Source organism: Schistocerca piceifrons, chromosome 4 (genome assembly GCF_021461385.2).
Source record: "Schistocerca piceifrons isolate TAMUIC-IGC-003096 chromosome 4, iqSchPice1.1, whole genome shotgun sequence".
Taxonomy (NCBI): Eukaryota; Metazoa; Arthropoda; class Insecta; order Orthoptera; family Acrididae; genus Schistocerca; species Schistocerca piceifrons.
Genome location: NC_060141.1, coordinates 407,037,761 through 407,053,053, shown reverse-complemented (window position 1 = coordinate 407,053,053; position 15,293 = coordinate 407,037,761). Strand labels below are relative to the sequence as shown.

Below are 15,293 nucleotides of genomic sequence, written 5' to 3'. Positions count from 1 at the left end.
GACAAAGATCACAGAGCAGGCAGGTCCGGGGACAGAGTCAAGGCGGTGCCGTACCCCAAGTTGTCAAGAAAGTTTGAGGAAAGCCGAAAGAAAGAGAATGGAGCAGTTGACGGAAGTGGACTGCCAGTGGTGGTAGGGAGGAAGGGCGGCCTGCATACCCTAAATCCATGGAGGTGTCGAAAAAAATGTCATGGGCTGGATTAGCGGGCATGGAAAAGAAATGGCTAGCATAAAGACTTAGAAGGACAGCTCGCCGATTAGACAGCGGAGGTTCAGCAGTCTCAGCATAAAGGCTTTCCACAGGGCTGGTGTAAAAAGCTCCAGACACTAAACGTAATCCACGGTGGTGGATAGAGTCAAGACGCCGAAGAATAGACGGCCGAGCAGAGGAGTAAACTATGCTTTCATAGTCCAATTTCAAGCACACTAAGGCACAATAGAGGTGGAGAAGGACCACTCTGTCCACTCCCCAGGAGGTACCATTCAGGACACGGAGGGTGTCGAGGGATCGCAGACAGCGAGCCGAAAGATAGGAAACTTGGGAGGACTAGCACAGTTTTCTGTCAAACATAAGACCCAAGAATTTAGCGACATCTGAAAATGGAAGGTTGACAGGCCCTAGATGTAAGGAAGGTGGAAGAAACTCCGTATGACGCCAAAAATTAACACAAACCGTCTTACTGGGAGAAAAGCGGAAGCCTGTTTCGATGCTCCAAGAGTGGATGCAATCGAGACAGCCTTGAAGACGTCGTTCAAGAAGGCTGGTCCGTTGAGAGCTGTAGTAGATCACAAAATCGTCCACAAAGAGGTAGCCCGAGACATCAGGAAGGAGACAATCCATAATTGGATTTATGGCAATGGCAAACAGTACAACACTCAGCACGAAGCCCTGGGGTACCCCGTTTTCTTGGGAGAAAGTACGGGAGAGAGTAGTGTTCACCCGCACTTTAAATGTGCGCTCTGCCATCAATTCGCGAAGAAAAAGGGGCAACCGACCGTGAAAGCCCCAAGAGAACAGTGTGCAGAGGATGCCTGTCCTCCAACAGTTATCGTATGCTCTCTCCAGATCAAAAAATATTGCTACTGTTTGGCGTTTCCAGAGAAAATTGTTCATGATATAAGTGGAGAGAGCTACAAGATGGTGAACTGCAGAACGATGCTTTCGGAAACCGCATTGGGCAAGTGTGAAAAGACTGTGGGAGTCCAGCCACCAAGCTAAACGGCAATTCACCATACGCTCCAAAACCTTACATACACTACTCGTGAGAGAAATGTGGCGATAGCTAGAAGGAAGATGTTTGTCCTTTCCAGGTTTCGGAACAGGAACGATGATAGCTTCCCGCCATCGCATGGGAAAAGTACTGTCGGTCCAAATTCGATTATAAAGGCGAAGGAGGTAACACAGACTATGGTATGATAAATGCAGCAACATTTGGATGTGGATACCATCCGGTCCTGGAGCGGAGGAGCGAGAAGAAGAGAGTGGATGTTGGAGTTCCCGCATGGAGAAAACAGTATTGCACCTTTTGCGATTTTGAAAGGAGAAAGCAAGAGGTCGCACTTCCGCTGCACATTTCTTCGGGAGGAACGCTAGCGGGTAATTTGAAGAGCTCGAAATCTCAGCAAAGTGCTGACCCAATGAGTTAGAAATTGCGACGGGGTCCACTAATGTATCATGCACGACAGTGAGCCCAGAGACTGGGAAGAAACTAGGCGCGCTTGATAACCGTCGAATCCGACTCCAAACTTCCGAGGAGGGAGTGAAGGTGTTAAATGAGCTAGTAAATTAGTCCCAACTTGCCTTCTTGCTATCGCGGATGACGCGGCGGCACCGCGCATGGAACTGCTTATAGCGGATGCAGTTGGCCAATGTAGGATGGTGTCTGAAAACGCGAAGAGCACGTCGCCGCTCACGTATTGCGTCACAGCATGCCTCGTTCCACCAAGGAACTGGGGGGCGCCAGGGCAATTCGGAGGTGCGAGGTATTGAACGTTCCGCAGCTGTAAGAATAACGTCTGTAATATGAGTGACCTCATCGTCGACGCTAGGAAAGTGACGGTCATCGAATGTCGCTAGAGATGAAAAAAAGTGTCCAATCGGCTTGGGCAAACTTCCAGAATCTCTGGCGCATATATGGCATTTGTGGCTGCAGTCGAAGGACACATGGAAAGCGGTCACTCGAGTGTGTATCAGCAAGGGCGAACCATTCGAAGCGCCGAGCTAGCAGAACAGTACCGACCAGAAGGCCCAAATGAGAAAAATTTGTCGTGGAGGCAGACAAAAATGTAGGGACCCCAGTGTTGAGGCAAACTAGATCCGCTTGGTGGAAGACGTCAAGCAATAGTGAGCCACGGGGACAAGGATGTGGAGATCCCCAAAGCGGGTGGTGGGCAATGAAGTCCCCAACCAGCAAATAGGGGGCTGGAAGCTGACCAAGAAGATGAAGGAGATCAGCTCATGCCATTGATGTGGACGATGGAATGTATACAGTACAAAGAGAGAAGGTGTATCCAGAAAGGGAAAGACGAACAGCGACTGCTTGGAAGGAAGTGTTCAAGGGGATTGGGCGATAATGGAGAGTATTAGGGAGAAGAATCACGAGTCCTCCATGTGCTGGAGTGCCTTCAACAGAGGGGAGATCAAATCGGACTGACTGAAAATGGGGGAAAACAAAGCAGTCATGGGGACGCAGCTTTGTTTCCTGAAGACAGAAGATGACCGACGAGTAGGATCATAAGATGACTGTCAATTCATCCCAATTGGCTTGAATGCCGCAGATATTCCAATGTATAATGGACATAGGGTGGACAGAAAATGGAAGAATGTGACCAAGGTTGCCGTCAACTCAACGACTGCTCAGAGCTTGCGACCCACAGTGTGGAACGGCACTCAGCCGAAGGCAGAAGATCCTGATCCATAGGTTGTTCAGGAGCAGCTCCTGCCACCAGCGATCGGCCGGTTGATCAGCCGCCAGCAGTGCGCCTCGGTGACACAGAAGACGGCCGAGGGCGGTTACCACCAGGTGGTGCTGTAGATGAGACACGCCGTGGCAGAGAAGGAGAGGAACTGGGTTTCTTATTAGCCTTCTTGGAAACATGATGTTAAGATGAAGGAGGAACCGATGGTTGTGAAGTTGGGGTACGTAAAAAATCTTCACGAGTATGCTCTTTTTTGGAAGTCCGGGTGTCTGATTTTTGGGATCGAGATTTAGCAGAACCCGATGAAGGGTGAGCCATAGAGTGAGCAGGCGAAAGTGAGGAGGTTGAATGGGCGATCTTTGCGCTGGCCGATCTGACGACCGTGTCACTAAAGGTGAGATCACAAGTCTACGTGGCCGCCTCATTTGTTGGCCGAGGAGAGGCAATGACAGTGTTGTATTTTCCTGTCTGAGGCACAGTGGGCTTTCGATTGGCGAATAATTTTCGAGCAGCAAAGGTTGACACCTTTTCCTTCACTCTGATTTACTGAATGAGCTTTTTGTCTTTAAAAATGGGACAATCTCGAGAGGAAGAAGCGTGGTCACCCATACAGTTGATGCAATGAGGGGATGGAGGTGGACAAGCACCCTCATGGGCATCCTCGCCACATTTGGCCAGATTGGAACAGGACTGGCTGGTATGATTGAACCGCTGGCACCGATAGCAACGTGTAAGGTTAGGGACGTAGGGGCGAACGGAAATTATCTCATAGGGCGCTTTTATTTTCGATGGGAGTTGAACTCTGTCAAATGTCAAGAAGACAGTACGGGTTGGAACGATGTTCGTGTCAACCCTTTTCATAACTCTACGAACAGCCGTTATGCCCTGGTCAGACAGGTAGTGTTGAATTTCCTCGTCAGACAATCCGTCGAGAGAGCGTGTATAAACAACTCCAAGTGAGGAATTTAAAGTGCGAGGCGCTTCCACCCGGACAGGGAAGGTGTGGAGCAGTGAAGTACGCAGCAATTTTTGTGCCTGGAGGGCACTGACTGTTTCTAACAACAAGGTGCCATTCCATAATCTGGACCAAGACTTTACAGGACCTGCAATTGCATCGACACCTTTCTGAATAATGAAAGGGTTGACCGTGGGGAAGTCGTGACCTTCGTCAGACCGAGAAACAACAAGGAACTGTGGCAACGATGGAAGAACTGTCTGTGGCTGAGACTCAGTGAACTTATGCTTGTGAGCAGACATTGTGGAAGATGAGGAAACCATTGCAGAAGTATCCCCAATGATTACCGGCGTCTCCGATGGCGCGCTCCTCCCTTGTGGGGGCCCTGTCTGAGGGCACTCCCGCCTTAGGTGATTGTTCACACCTCCCGAGAAATGGACAGAGGGGCCAATCTGCACTTTCGGAAGGTATCAGCTCGGGTAATCACCCCTCCCTGGGCCTGGCCGTTACCAGGGGGTACATACGTGTCCTACCTGTCTACCCAGGGCGGGGAATTACGCATTACCCCGTCACCAGCTACGCATGAAAATGTGTGGGTCGGCCTTCAGACACGCACAGGGAGGAAGAAAGAGAAAGGGAAAAACAAAGAAAGGGAAAGGAAAGAAGAGAGATCTCAAACGCCTCAGCGGAGAAAAGGGTAAAGAGAAGAGGTAAGGAAAAGAGAAGGACAAAGGAAGGATGAAGACATGCAAGCAGAGAAAGCAAAGAATGTGTTACATTTTCGAGTGTCCGTCTCCGGACGTAGGCACAAACCATACTCCCAGAGGGGGAGAAAGGGAAGGAAAGAGCCAGAGGTGAGGGGAGGGCGAAGATGGGGGATAGGGAAGGATGCGGAAAAGGAAGGTATGTAGCCCGGAAAGGAAGGAGGGCCACATTAGCTCGGGGTCCCGTGCTTGCTACGCACGTATCCACAAAAGAGTTGTGGACCCCCTGGGGGGAAAAATGGATGTGTGAAATCACATTGGATGTGGTTTCTTCATGCCAAATACTATGGTGAAAAGAATGTTGCTACTTCAAGAAGGCATTGCTATATTTCTGGCCTACATATTTACATTTGTTGTAGCCAACAAATACAGTCTTTTTGAAAATCTTAAGACTTTTAAAACCACAGACTCGATGCTTTCTGCATTGATCTTCTAAGACAATAGAAGTACTTCAGTACCATTAACTAAAGAAAAGTGATCAAGTAACAGTTTTTCAGTGTGAAATCTCAATTAATTATAAATACAACTGATTAGTATAGTAACTAGCAAAAGCTCTCCTTTACACCCTGACATGAAATAAGTACACTCCCTCATTATGCAACATTCAGCATATGCCAGAAATTTCTTTTCAATACAAGAATCTCTTTCCATATTCACAGCACTAACTTCACTCCCTCTTCCCATCCTACCCCATAACCTCACCACACTCTTCTTACCTATACTACTTCCTGTGGCAAAAAGTTCATACAATGGACGGTTTCCTCACCTAAGTGTGTATCACACACTCAGAAAGGTGCATCCATGTCATCCTCATTTCTGGTATGTTGCCACTACCCATACACGTACATTTCATATGCAAAGTACGCAAGTGCCGCTTTAATTTTTTTCTAGATTAAATTCACACATTTCTTACACACTGGAGATTTAATAGTTAAGACACAGCAGTTTTACACAACACACACTGTTTAGTAACTTATTTACCTGTTACTGTAAATGTCATGTTCAACAAATTTTTACCAATATTTTCCTTGGATACAAGTTTCAGTGTTACCGGTATTGGAACTGGTGGATCTGGAGCAGGAATCCAGTGTGTCTTCCTGGAAATTAATTTTAAATGTGGTCAAAATATTAAAAAGATAGGGCACTGTTAGTTATTTGCGAAATATTGGTGCAAACTTATATATCTAGCATTTGAATTGTGTGTAAGAATACAATAAGCTTAGCTAGAACAATCCAAGTTTTCAATCACTAGATATTCAGAATAATTCTAATGAAAGGACATCAGCTTTAAGATGATTGTATGAAGTCTTTACCCCAGGAATGTAATGACAGGTAGCAGATATGGGAAGCCACAATATAGTTGGCGGCGACATTCTTCACTTGAAGTATGTACCATTTTTGCTTGTTCTATGTGAGGAACTATGGATTTCACAGACTGGGGGCTGTTCACATCCATGTCAACTAGCCAATAACCAGACTCATGGTGATACTCTCTGCCTGATGAATCGTGGAATACTTGTTTCGTATGCTGGGAAGCAAAATATAATTTAAATAAGTTCTAAACAAAAATGGTTTTGAGTACATAGAAATTTTTGCACACTGACATAAATTGAACATTTTATCTCATCACACAAAGAAGCTCTATAATCAAACAATTGTGACACATTAAGCCATAAAAAGTTAACCAGTTTTTAGAAACAACATACCATAAGCATTATCATATCTACTGCTGAAAGTAATAATACGAATTAATCTGTTTTCACTCTCCTTCTCCCCATTTAATGTTTAAATGACACAGTCTATTAATGTGTAGCTAAAAATTGAAAGAATATGCTTTTTTGTGGCCCCTCAAGCTCAAGAATATAGTGCAAAAGATGATCACAAATGATCAAACACACTCATTATAGTAGTAGTGGAACTAGTAGTATTTAAAGATAAGTGACACACCAGAGAAGAAGGGGGAGGGGGGGGGGGGGGGGGGGGGTGCGGCTCCATCACAATCGGCTGAATGAGTGACAATGCAGTTGTCGCTGTGTAATGTACAACACTTACAACAAACATTTCTGAATACTATTTTTCCTGCAATATGTAATGACATGTGACAGAATTTTGAATCTATGATGAGAATTCACATTTTAAAGAAAAACAGCAGCTGCAGAGCGAAGCAAGGAGTAACTTTAAAACTTTGTGATGAAAGGAGAAATATCGAGTGCAATGGAAACTATTGAACAAAATACATTATAATGTTGAACACTGGGAAGGAGCTTGCAATGATGGGTTTGATTACATATTAATTTTGAGGCATCATAAAAGACTCCTGTTTGTCAATTTTGGAACAAGTAAAGAGTGAAACAAGTTGGTAACATGCTGGTATGGTATACAGAAATTGTAATGTTATGCAAATTCAAAAAAAGCTAATGAAAATATAACTTCATACAGTGACAGCCATTATATCTTCATGTAAGTTAATTCTCTAAACAGTTCCAGATTATTAGAGAGAGAGAGAGAGAGAGAGAGAGAGAGAGAGAGAGAGAGAGATGAAAGATGAAACTTCAGACCTGGCAGTCTTATTTCAATACTGCACCAAATAATTAGTAAGATCATTACTAATGGCATAGAAACGTAAGTCAGGCAGAACTTAAAGTCAACTTCAAAAGTGGATATGGTACAGTCAACCATTTTTAGAACAGAGCAAAGGGCCAGAATTAGCCTTTATCTGACTTGCATTGATTGAGAAATGCTTTTGACACAATTTGAATACCTTCCTAGTATTGGCCCTCTAGAAATAAGGTGCTGATTGAACCAATATTAGTATACTGAGAAACAAACAAAATGTACTAGAGGCATATATTTAATGGACACATGGTAAGCACTGCTTATCTGGTATAAACCAACAGATATGTTTAAAGCATTCCTTACATGGGTTGACAAGTGTGATATTTTTGGGCTAACAGTTCTGATTTTTCATTATTCTCATGAGAAGTCAATCAGCAAACTTCATGATGCTCGTTATGCATTATGATGCAATCAAGGACTGAGTTCTCTGTATGGGTCATACAAGTGGCCACTTGAGTTCTGGGAAGCATGGTTAGCTGCTACCCCCAGTTATCAGGTCCCATAGTGTGAGTGTGGGTCTTGGTGTGAGGTTAGAGTCACTAAAACTTTATTTCTTATTGATTGCTACAGAAAATGTGCACATGGTTGAGAAAAATGGTCACTTACGTATGTAATAAATATTTTTAAGTTATCTCAGTGCAATTAACAGCTTTAACAGTGTGTAACCCGAGCTGCAAAAGGATACCGCTGTTAGCAGCAAGGTAAGCAACTAAATTCTTTGCCTATTATACTGCTGAGTGCCCAGATCATGGAAATACATGCAGGGCAGCACCAGTGTAAATGTGGTGCTTTGCTGTCCTCAGTTTCCAAGGGGAGAAGACCACAACACCAACAGGTACCCCTTCAACGTGTAATGCAATGATGTATATAGGCATAGATGCAGCATGTGGTGAGGCCACAGCAGCTGTCTAGACTAGCTCCCACCACAAAGCAAAAGAGAGAAATAAAATTACTTCAATTTTGGTAACAGATTCAGACTCCTAACTACATTCTGAATAATTTGATATTAAACTCTAACCACTCCATTGATTAATTAATCAATCTACAACCTTCATTATCATTTTTTTCACTATTAATTTTTCAAAGCAACCAGGCACCACCGATGTCTTGCCTACACAGAGGACCATTGGTTGAGTGGAGGGTGGGGTAATTTTAATGTACATAATTCAATTAAAATAAAAAATCCCTAATATAGAGAAGTCCAGCAAATTTCCCTGGCTGTTATTTCAAAGTTAAGTTGAAGCCACATTGTGATGGAGGCATTCCAGTTCCTCCAACTTTTAAAGATTTGGCACTCAAAAAGGGGTCCCAGACTGAGAGGCAAAGAGAGTATGCCTGTCAGAGAAAGGCTGCACTAACAGTTCGTTTCCACTGCCTCTTATGTTGGCTGCAGGAACCTAGTCGTTAACTGTGGATGGACACCAAGGTGAGGCATCCGAGATTATAGGTAGCACAGACAGCTACTCTTCAACCCCACTGAGTTGATGTTTCTTAACAGGCATACATGAGATTGATCACATGGCACTCACCACCTTTTGTTGCAAGTGTTGCCTTCCATCACTTTGGAAGCATTCTTGTGTTCAGCCATCCGTTACTGGTTTGCCACGACTCATTTTAAGAAGTGCACTGCATTTGTGGTGATTATGACAGTGCTATCACAACAGCTGCACCACAAGATGCTGGCATTGCAATTCCACAAGTTGTAGCTGTGGTAAGTTTTATTGTCCAAATGCTATTTTCTGTTATTATACTTGTTACCCATGACTGGCTTCTATCATTAACATGTTGAAATTTGGTTTACTTTCCACATTGTCCAGGGATTGGAATTTATTTTGTTAGTTTAACTATTTATGGAATTATTTGTAATTTCTAACTTGACATACAGCAAGTCAGTTGCTCATCACGAGGCTATTATTTGTGGGCAATGCTTGAAGGAAGACATTGTGACATGGCTACCTCAATTTTGTGTGCTAATTTCTGAATACGTGATTTCATTACTGGTATCTACTCACTTTCATTGGTGTGTAGCTTCCATCCCGTCACTTTTGTTCAATTAATCCATTGCCATGTGACAACACACTGGGAGTAGGAGACGGAGTCTGACCTAGGTATGATCCAGGGACAGGAGATCAGCAAATTAATGATCTCTTAGGGAATAGTGATGATTAGTGTGCCTCCAAAGGTCATTTACTTCATCTCTACAGTCTGTGTAGCAATAGAACAGCAACAGTTGTGACAACTGCAATAGGAACACTAGATTTCATAGTCATGAAATTATTTTAGTCATCATGGTCATGTGTTTCCAGTCGTTCACCAAGAGCATGCGAGATATACAGGGTGTTTCAAAAATGACCGGTATATTGGAAACGGCAATAAAAACTAAATGAGCAGCGATAGAAATACACCGTTTGTTGCAATATGCTTGGGACAACAGTACATTTTCAGGCGGACAAACTTTCAAAATTACAGTAGTTACAATTTTCAACAACAGATGGCGCTGCAAGTGATATGAAAGATATAGAAGACAATGCAGTCTGTGGGTGCGCCATTCTGTACGTCGTCTTTCTGCTGTAAGCATGTGCTGTTCACAACGTGCAAGTGTGCTGTGGACAACATGGTTTATTCCTTAGAACAGAGGATTTTTCTGGTGTTGGAATTCCACCGCCTAGAACACAGTGTTGTTGCAACAAGACGAAGTTTTCAACGGAGGTTTAATGTAACCAAAGGACCGAAAAGCGATACAATAAAGGATCTGTTTGAAAAATTTCAACGGACTGGGAACGTGACGGATGAACGTGCTGGAAAGGTAGGGCGACCGCGTACGGCAACCACAGAGGGCAACACGCAGCTAGTGCAGCAGGTGATCCAACAGCGGCCTCGGGTTTCCGTTCGCTGTGTTGCAGCTGCGGTCCAAATGACGCCAACGTCCACGTATCATCTCATGCGCCAGAGTTTACACCTCTATCCATACAAAATTCAAACGCGGCAACCCCTCAGCACCGCTACCATTGCTGCACGAGAGACATTCGCTAACGATATAGTGCACAGGATTGATGACGGCGATATGCATGTGGGCAGCATTTGGTTTACTGACGAAGCTTATTTTTACCTGGACGGCTTCGTCAATAAACAGAACTGGCGCATATGGGGAACCGAAAAGCCCCATGTTGCAGTCCCATCGTCCCTGCATCCTCAAAAAGTACTGGTCTGGGCCGCCATTTATTCCAAAGGAATCATTGGCCCATTTTTCAGATCCGAAACGATTACTGCATCACGCTATCTGGACATTCTTCGTGAATTTGTGGCGGTACAAACTGCCTTAGACGACACTGCGAACACCTCGTGGTTTATGCAAGATGGTGCCCGGCCACATTACACGGCCGACGTCTAATTTCCTGAATGAATATTTCGATGATCGTGTGATTGCTTTGGGCTATCCGAAACATACAGGAGGCGGTGTGGATTGGCCTCCCTATTCGCCAGACATGAACCCCTGTGACTTCTTTCTGTGCGGACACTTGAAAGACCAGGTGTACCGCCAGAATCCAGAAACAATTGAACAGCTGAAGCAGTACATCTCATCTGCATGTGAAGCCATTCCGCCAGACACGTTGTCAAAGGTTTCGGGTAATTTCATTCAGAGACTACGCCATATTATTGCTACGCATGGTGGATATGTGGAAAATATCGTACTATAGAGTTTCCCAGACCGCAGCGCCATCTGTTGTTGACAATTGTAACTACTGTAATTTCAAAAGTTTGTCTGCCTGAAAATGTACTGTTGTCCCAAGCATATTGCAACAAACGGTGTATTTCTATCGCTGCTCGTTTAGTTTGTATTGCTGTTTCAAATAAACCGGTCATTTTTGAAACACCCTGTATATATTTTCACTGCAATTAAGAACACCCAACACCTCAACCATGTGAGAACACTCCGGAAGCAGAACAGGCAGTTTTTTAATTGGACAGATAAAAAATCTACTCACCACACACATAAAAAAACTGTTGTGATTGGCAAGCTTTTGGAGCCAGTGGCTCCTTCAGGCAGAAGAATTGAAGGGAAAGGAAGAAGGGTGAAGGAAAAGGACTGGAGAGGTCTAGGAAAAGGGGTAGGTTTTGGTGAAAGCCACCCAGAACCACAGGTCAGGGGAGACTTACCGTACTAGATGAGACGGAAAGACTGATTGTTGGGGACTACATCAGGTAAGATTTGAAAACCTTAGAGCTTAAAGGTGGAAGACAGGGTAATATACAAGACAGATTACTACTAAAACATTGAGCATGAGTTAATAAAAGTGAGTAAGCTAAGTGCATTGTACATAACGGAAGTGGGAGGTGGCAGTGACAAATAGATGAGAAACACATTGAAAGATATAGAAAACTAAAACAGAGTGAAGCAAAGAGTAGTTACAGTGAAGAAAAGCTGAGACTGAAGAAATTAACATAAATTAAGGCCAGGTGGGTGACAAGAACCGAGGACATGATGTCGTGCTAACTCCCACCTGTGGAGTTCTGAGAAACTCGTTATACTAAAACAAGTAGTCTGGTGGACAAAGAAGGATAAATGTCAGAGGCTCCACATGGTGCACAGTCCCATTCTCCCAGGAATCACAAGAAATCTTAGTGTAGTGTCCAGTACAGTGACACACTGACAGTCAGTGACCTAAGAGAATGAATCGGCTGACCACCTCAGGGCCCTGGCTCCCAAGGCACCACTGGCTGCAGCACTGACTGGTGCCAATGCACCACCCAGTGATGAGCCAAGTGCCGCTGCTGACACGAAGTCTGACACCAGCGGAGCCCACACTGACAATGACACCCAACTGCAAGATGGTGTTGCAGAGACAGTCACATGATCATCAACACCACCACTTCCAGACCCCAATCACAACCAGGTAAGTGTTGCTTTGTGGCCAACTGTTGTTGCAAATGTGACAAGCTATGTTGAGCCAGCTGCTGGTCACAGTTGCAGCACAAAATATGGAGTTGTGCACACAATGTGTACAAAAATAAAATAAAAATTATACATGCACAGTGTGTACTTGCATACACAAAGCTAGAAATTCAGGTAAATTTGAGATGCTATTGTGAGCCATAGAAGCAGTAAAGAACTCATCTGCAGAGACCCTTTAGACCCACAGCAAGGAATTTTTGAGTTGTCTTTAAGCAAAGGCGGTTGATTTGTGAAAGCAGAGTGAGATGCTAGACCGTACCACTCGAAAATAAAGAAGCAAAACTCGGCTGAACAGATGCGAGGTTCAAAGGGGAAGGGGGGGGGGGGGGGGGGAAGAAGCAGCAGCAACGCAAGAGAATGAGGAAGAACCGGGGGGGGGAATGGAAAAACCACCTTATTCAAAAGGGAAACTCTTCTAACCAATTGTTTTTAGTGGTCCACAGTTGGACAGAGTTGACCGAAAAAGAAACAGTGTTACCCTGAACTTGCATTACAGTCAAAAAAAGCCTGTTAAGAATTATTTGTTGTGTGATCCTATTTAAGATCACACGTAGTGGTGCACATATTTCTGGAGTAATAGGCCATGAAAGTGTTGGTGATTTGTACTGAAGTTTATTATTAAATATATTCCTCTGAACTACATACTGTAAAATTGTAAGACTCTTCAAATTTATTTTGAACATTTCTGCAGCCATTGCCTTAGCTGGGAGAAGCTTTTCAACCATAAAAATGATAAAGCAATGGCTTCTCCAGGAAGGTAATTTAAACTTTAAAAGTGATATTTTATTCTGCTAACCTTAACAAAACATTTGGTACACTCCACTGTTTAGCATGTACCTGGAGATACTTTTACAAATTACATATCTTTGTTCACCACTGTCTTATAGGGCAACACTTCTGTGGGAATGGTTGTACATTCCACCAACCAGTCAGGCCCAAATAAATGTTACACAGGAATGGACGGGACGGAATGGCCCCAGCACATACATCACACACAACAACTTACTACATATCACAGAAAAAACCATTTACTCAATTAGAAGAAAGAATCTCATTGACAAGTTACAGTGATCACTTTGATGCTGACGATAATAATTCTCATCTAATTTTGAACAGACTAACACTTGCTGCCATATAAGGAGTGATACACAACTTGAAAATTCCATTAGTTCTGAAATCAACACTGGTATGGAACAGGCTAATAATAATAATAATAATAATAAACCCGTGTGGAGTTGATAGTCTCCAATCGGGCGCCTCCCCAGGTGGTGGATAGGGGAATTCTCTCCAGATATGGAGGGTACCGGGGAAATAAAATACCCGGGGTGGACCAAAACTATCAACCAAAATCCACTAACGTCTGCCTGGTATCCAGCGGTTAGGGGTCAGCGTCTGTTTGCCTAGATGGTGCGGCTGCAGCAACCTTCTTGATCTCAACAATCAAGTCGTATTCCTCGTGATCTTTCCTCGGAAGGACCACCACCAAGTTAGTTTTCAACTTGAAAACCAAACATGATGATAACACAAGGAATGAATCCACTACCCCGGGCACCAGTCGCAAGGCTGGCTTTACCTGGTCATCGGATTCCGGGGGACCAGGAGCATCATGTTACGCCTAAGGTTGAGAACCAGACGACGTCCAAATTATTACACACAAAACAAAGACACTTCATCGGTACACTTAATACTAATACTCTTTTCAAACTGGGCAAGATCAAACAACTTACAGACGTGCTGCAAAAATTCCAGATAAAAATCATTGCAATCTAGGAAACACGATTTACGGACGAAAACCATTTTGATACAGACAACTACAGGATCTACAAAGGAAAACCAGCAGTTAAAACTAATGAGAAAGGACTCAAACAGTTTGGCACAGCATTTGCAGTCCACAAATCTATCAGCGAATCTGTCATTGACTTCCAGTCTGCCTCAGAACGTATATCAACGCTCTCCGTCAAATCGGCCAACAAAGCATATACCTTGATCAACGCACACGCACCTACAAATAACAATAAGAAGAAGAACCGCCAGAAAGTGGATGCCTTCTGGAATGACCTTGAAGAGACGACAAACAAAATTGCCAAACACCATGTAATAATCTTGTTAGGCGACTTTAACTTACAATTAGGTAAAGAGAAAAAAATACAGGAAAATCACCGGAATCCATACAGCTCACAAGGGCACTAACAAGAATGGGGAAAGATTGATAAGCTTTTGCGAAAATTTTGGCCTCGTAATTATGTCAACACAATTCAAAAAACCAAACAAGAAACTGTATACTTGGAAGTTGCCCAACACAATGTTGGGTGAATTACAGATGGACCATGTGGCCATCTCCAAGAGTAACACAGCAGAAATTCTGAATGTGAAAACGAGAAGAGGATTTTTTTGACTCAGACCACCATCTTCTACAGATAAAGATCAGATTACAACCCAATAGAAAAAAGCCAAAACTAAACAAAGCGCTGAGACAGGACCCCGTATACATAAAACTCAACAAGGAAAACATCTTACAGGAAATTAGTCAGACAAACACCACAAACTGGACAGAACTTGTGGACGTCCTCAAATCCATGATGAAATTTGGTCACCCCCGAGAAGGAGAAAACACAGGTGGTGCAATATAATATGTGATCAAGCAATAGAAGAAAGGACCAATGCCTGGAAAAACTTCAATAGTCACGAAACATCAGAAAAATGGCAACAATTTCTAGTAATCCGGAAACAAACATCGAAAACTATTCGGAGGGAAAAAAGAAATTATGACGAACGGTGACTAGATGAGATAGAACAAGATTTTAAGAAGAACACCACCAGGAATTTTTATAATACGTTTAAAGAACATATTGCAGGATACCAGCCACCCAATCTTTGTTTCAAGAAACCGGATGGTTCACTAGAAACTAACACGAAGAATAACTGCCAAATCCTCGCAGACTATTTCAACAAACTTTTCAACTGTGAAAGACCTACAGAGGATATTCACTACGAGACGTCTACACCAAATCCTGACACTAAACCATCAACGAAATAGTAGAAATTATCAAGACACTGAAAAACAATAGAGCCCCAGGAGAAGATG

At 43.5% G+C, this 15,293-nt stretch overlaps 1 protein-coding gene across 2 annotated transcripts in view; it reads right to left on the bottom strand.

Annotated features, from left to right (window-relative positions):
* The window catches only part of LOC124795176 (endoplasmic reticulum metallopeptidase 1-like), a 321,828-nt gene that overhangs the window by 9,487 nt on the left and 297,048 nt on the right, over nt 1-15,293 (bottom strand). For both annotated transcript variants that reach the window (XM_047259075.1, XM_047259076.1), the window contains 2 exons: nt 5,952-6,166; nt 5,620-5,735 (listed from right to left, as the gene is read on the bottom strand). In XM_047259075.1, coding sequence (XP_047115031.1) covers nt 5,620-5,735; nt 5,952-6,166 — 331 coding nt within the window. The remainder of the gene's footprint in view (nt 1-5,619; nt 5,736-5,951; nt 6,167-15,293) is intronic.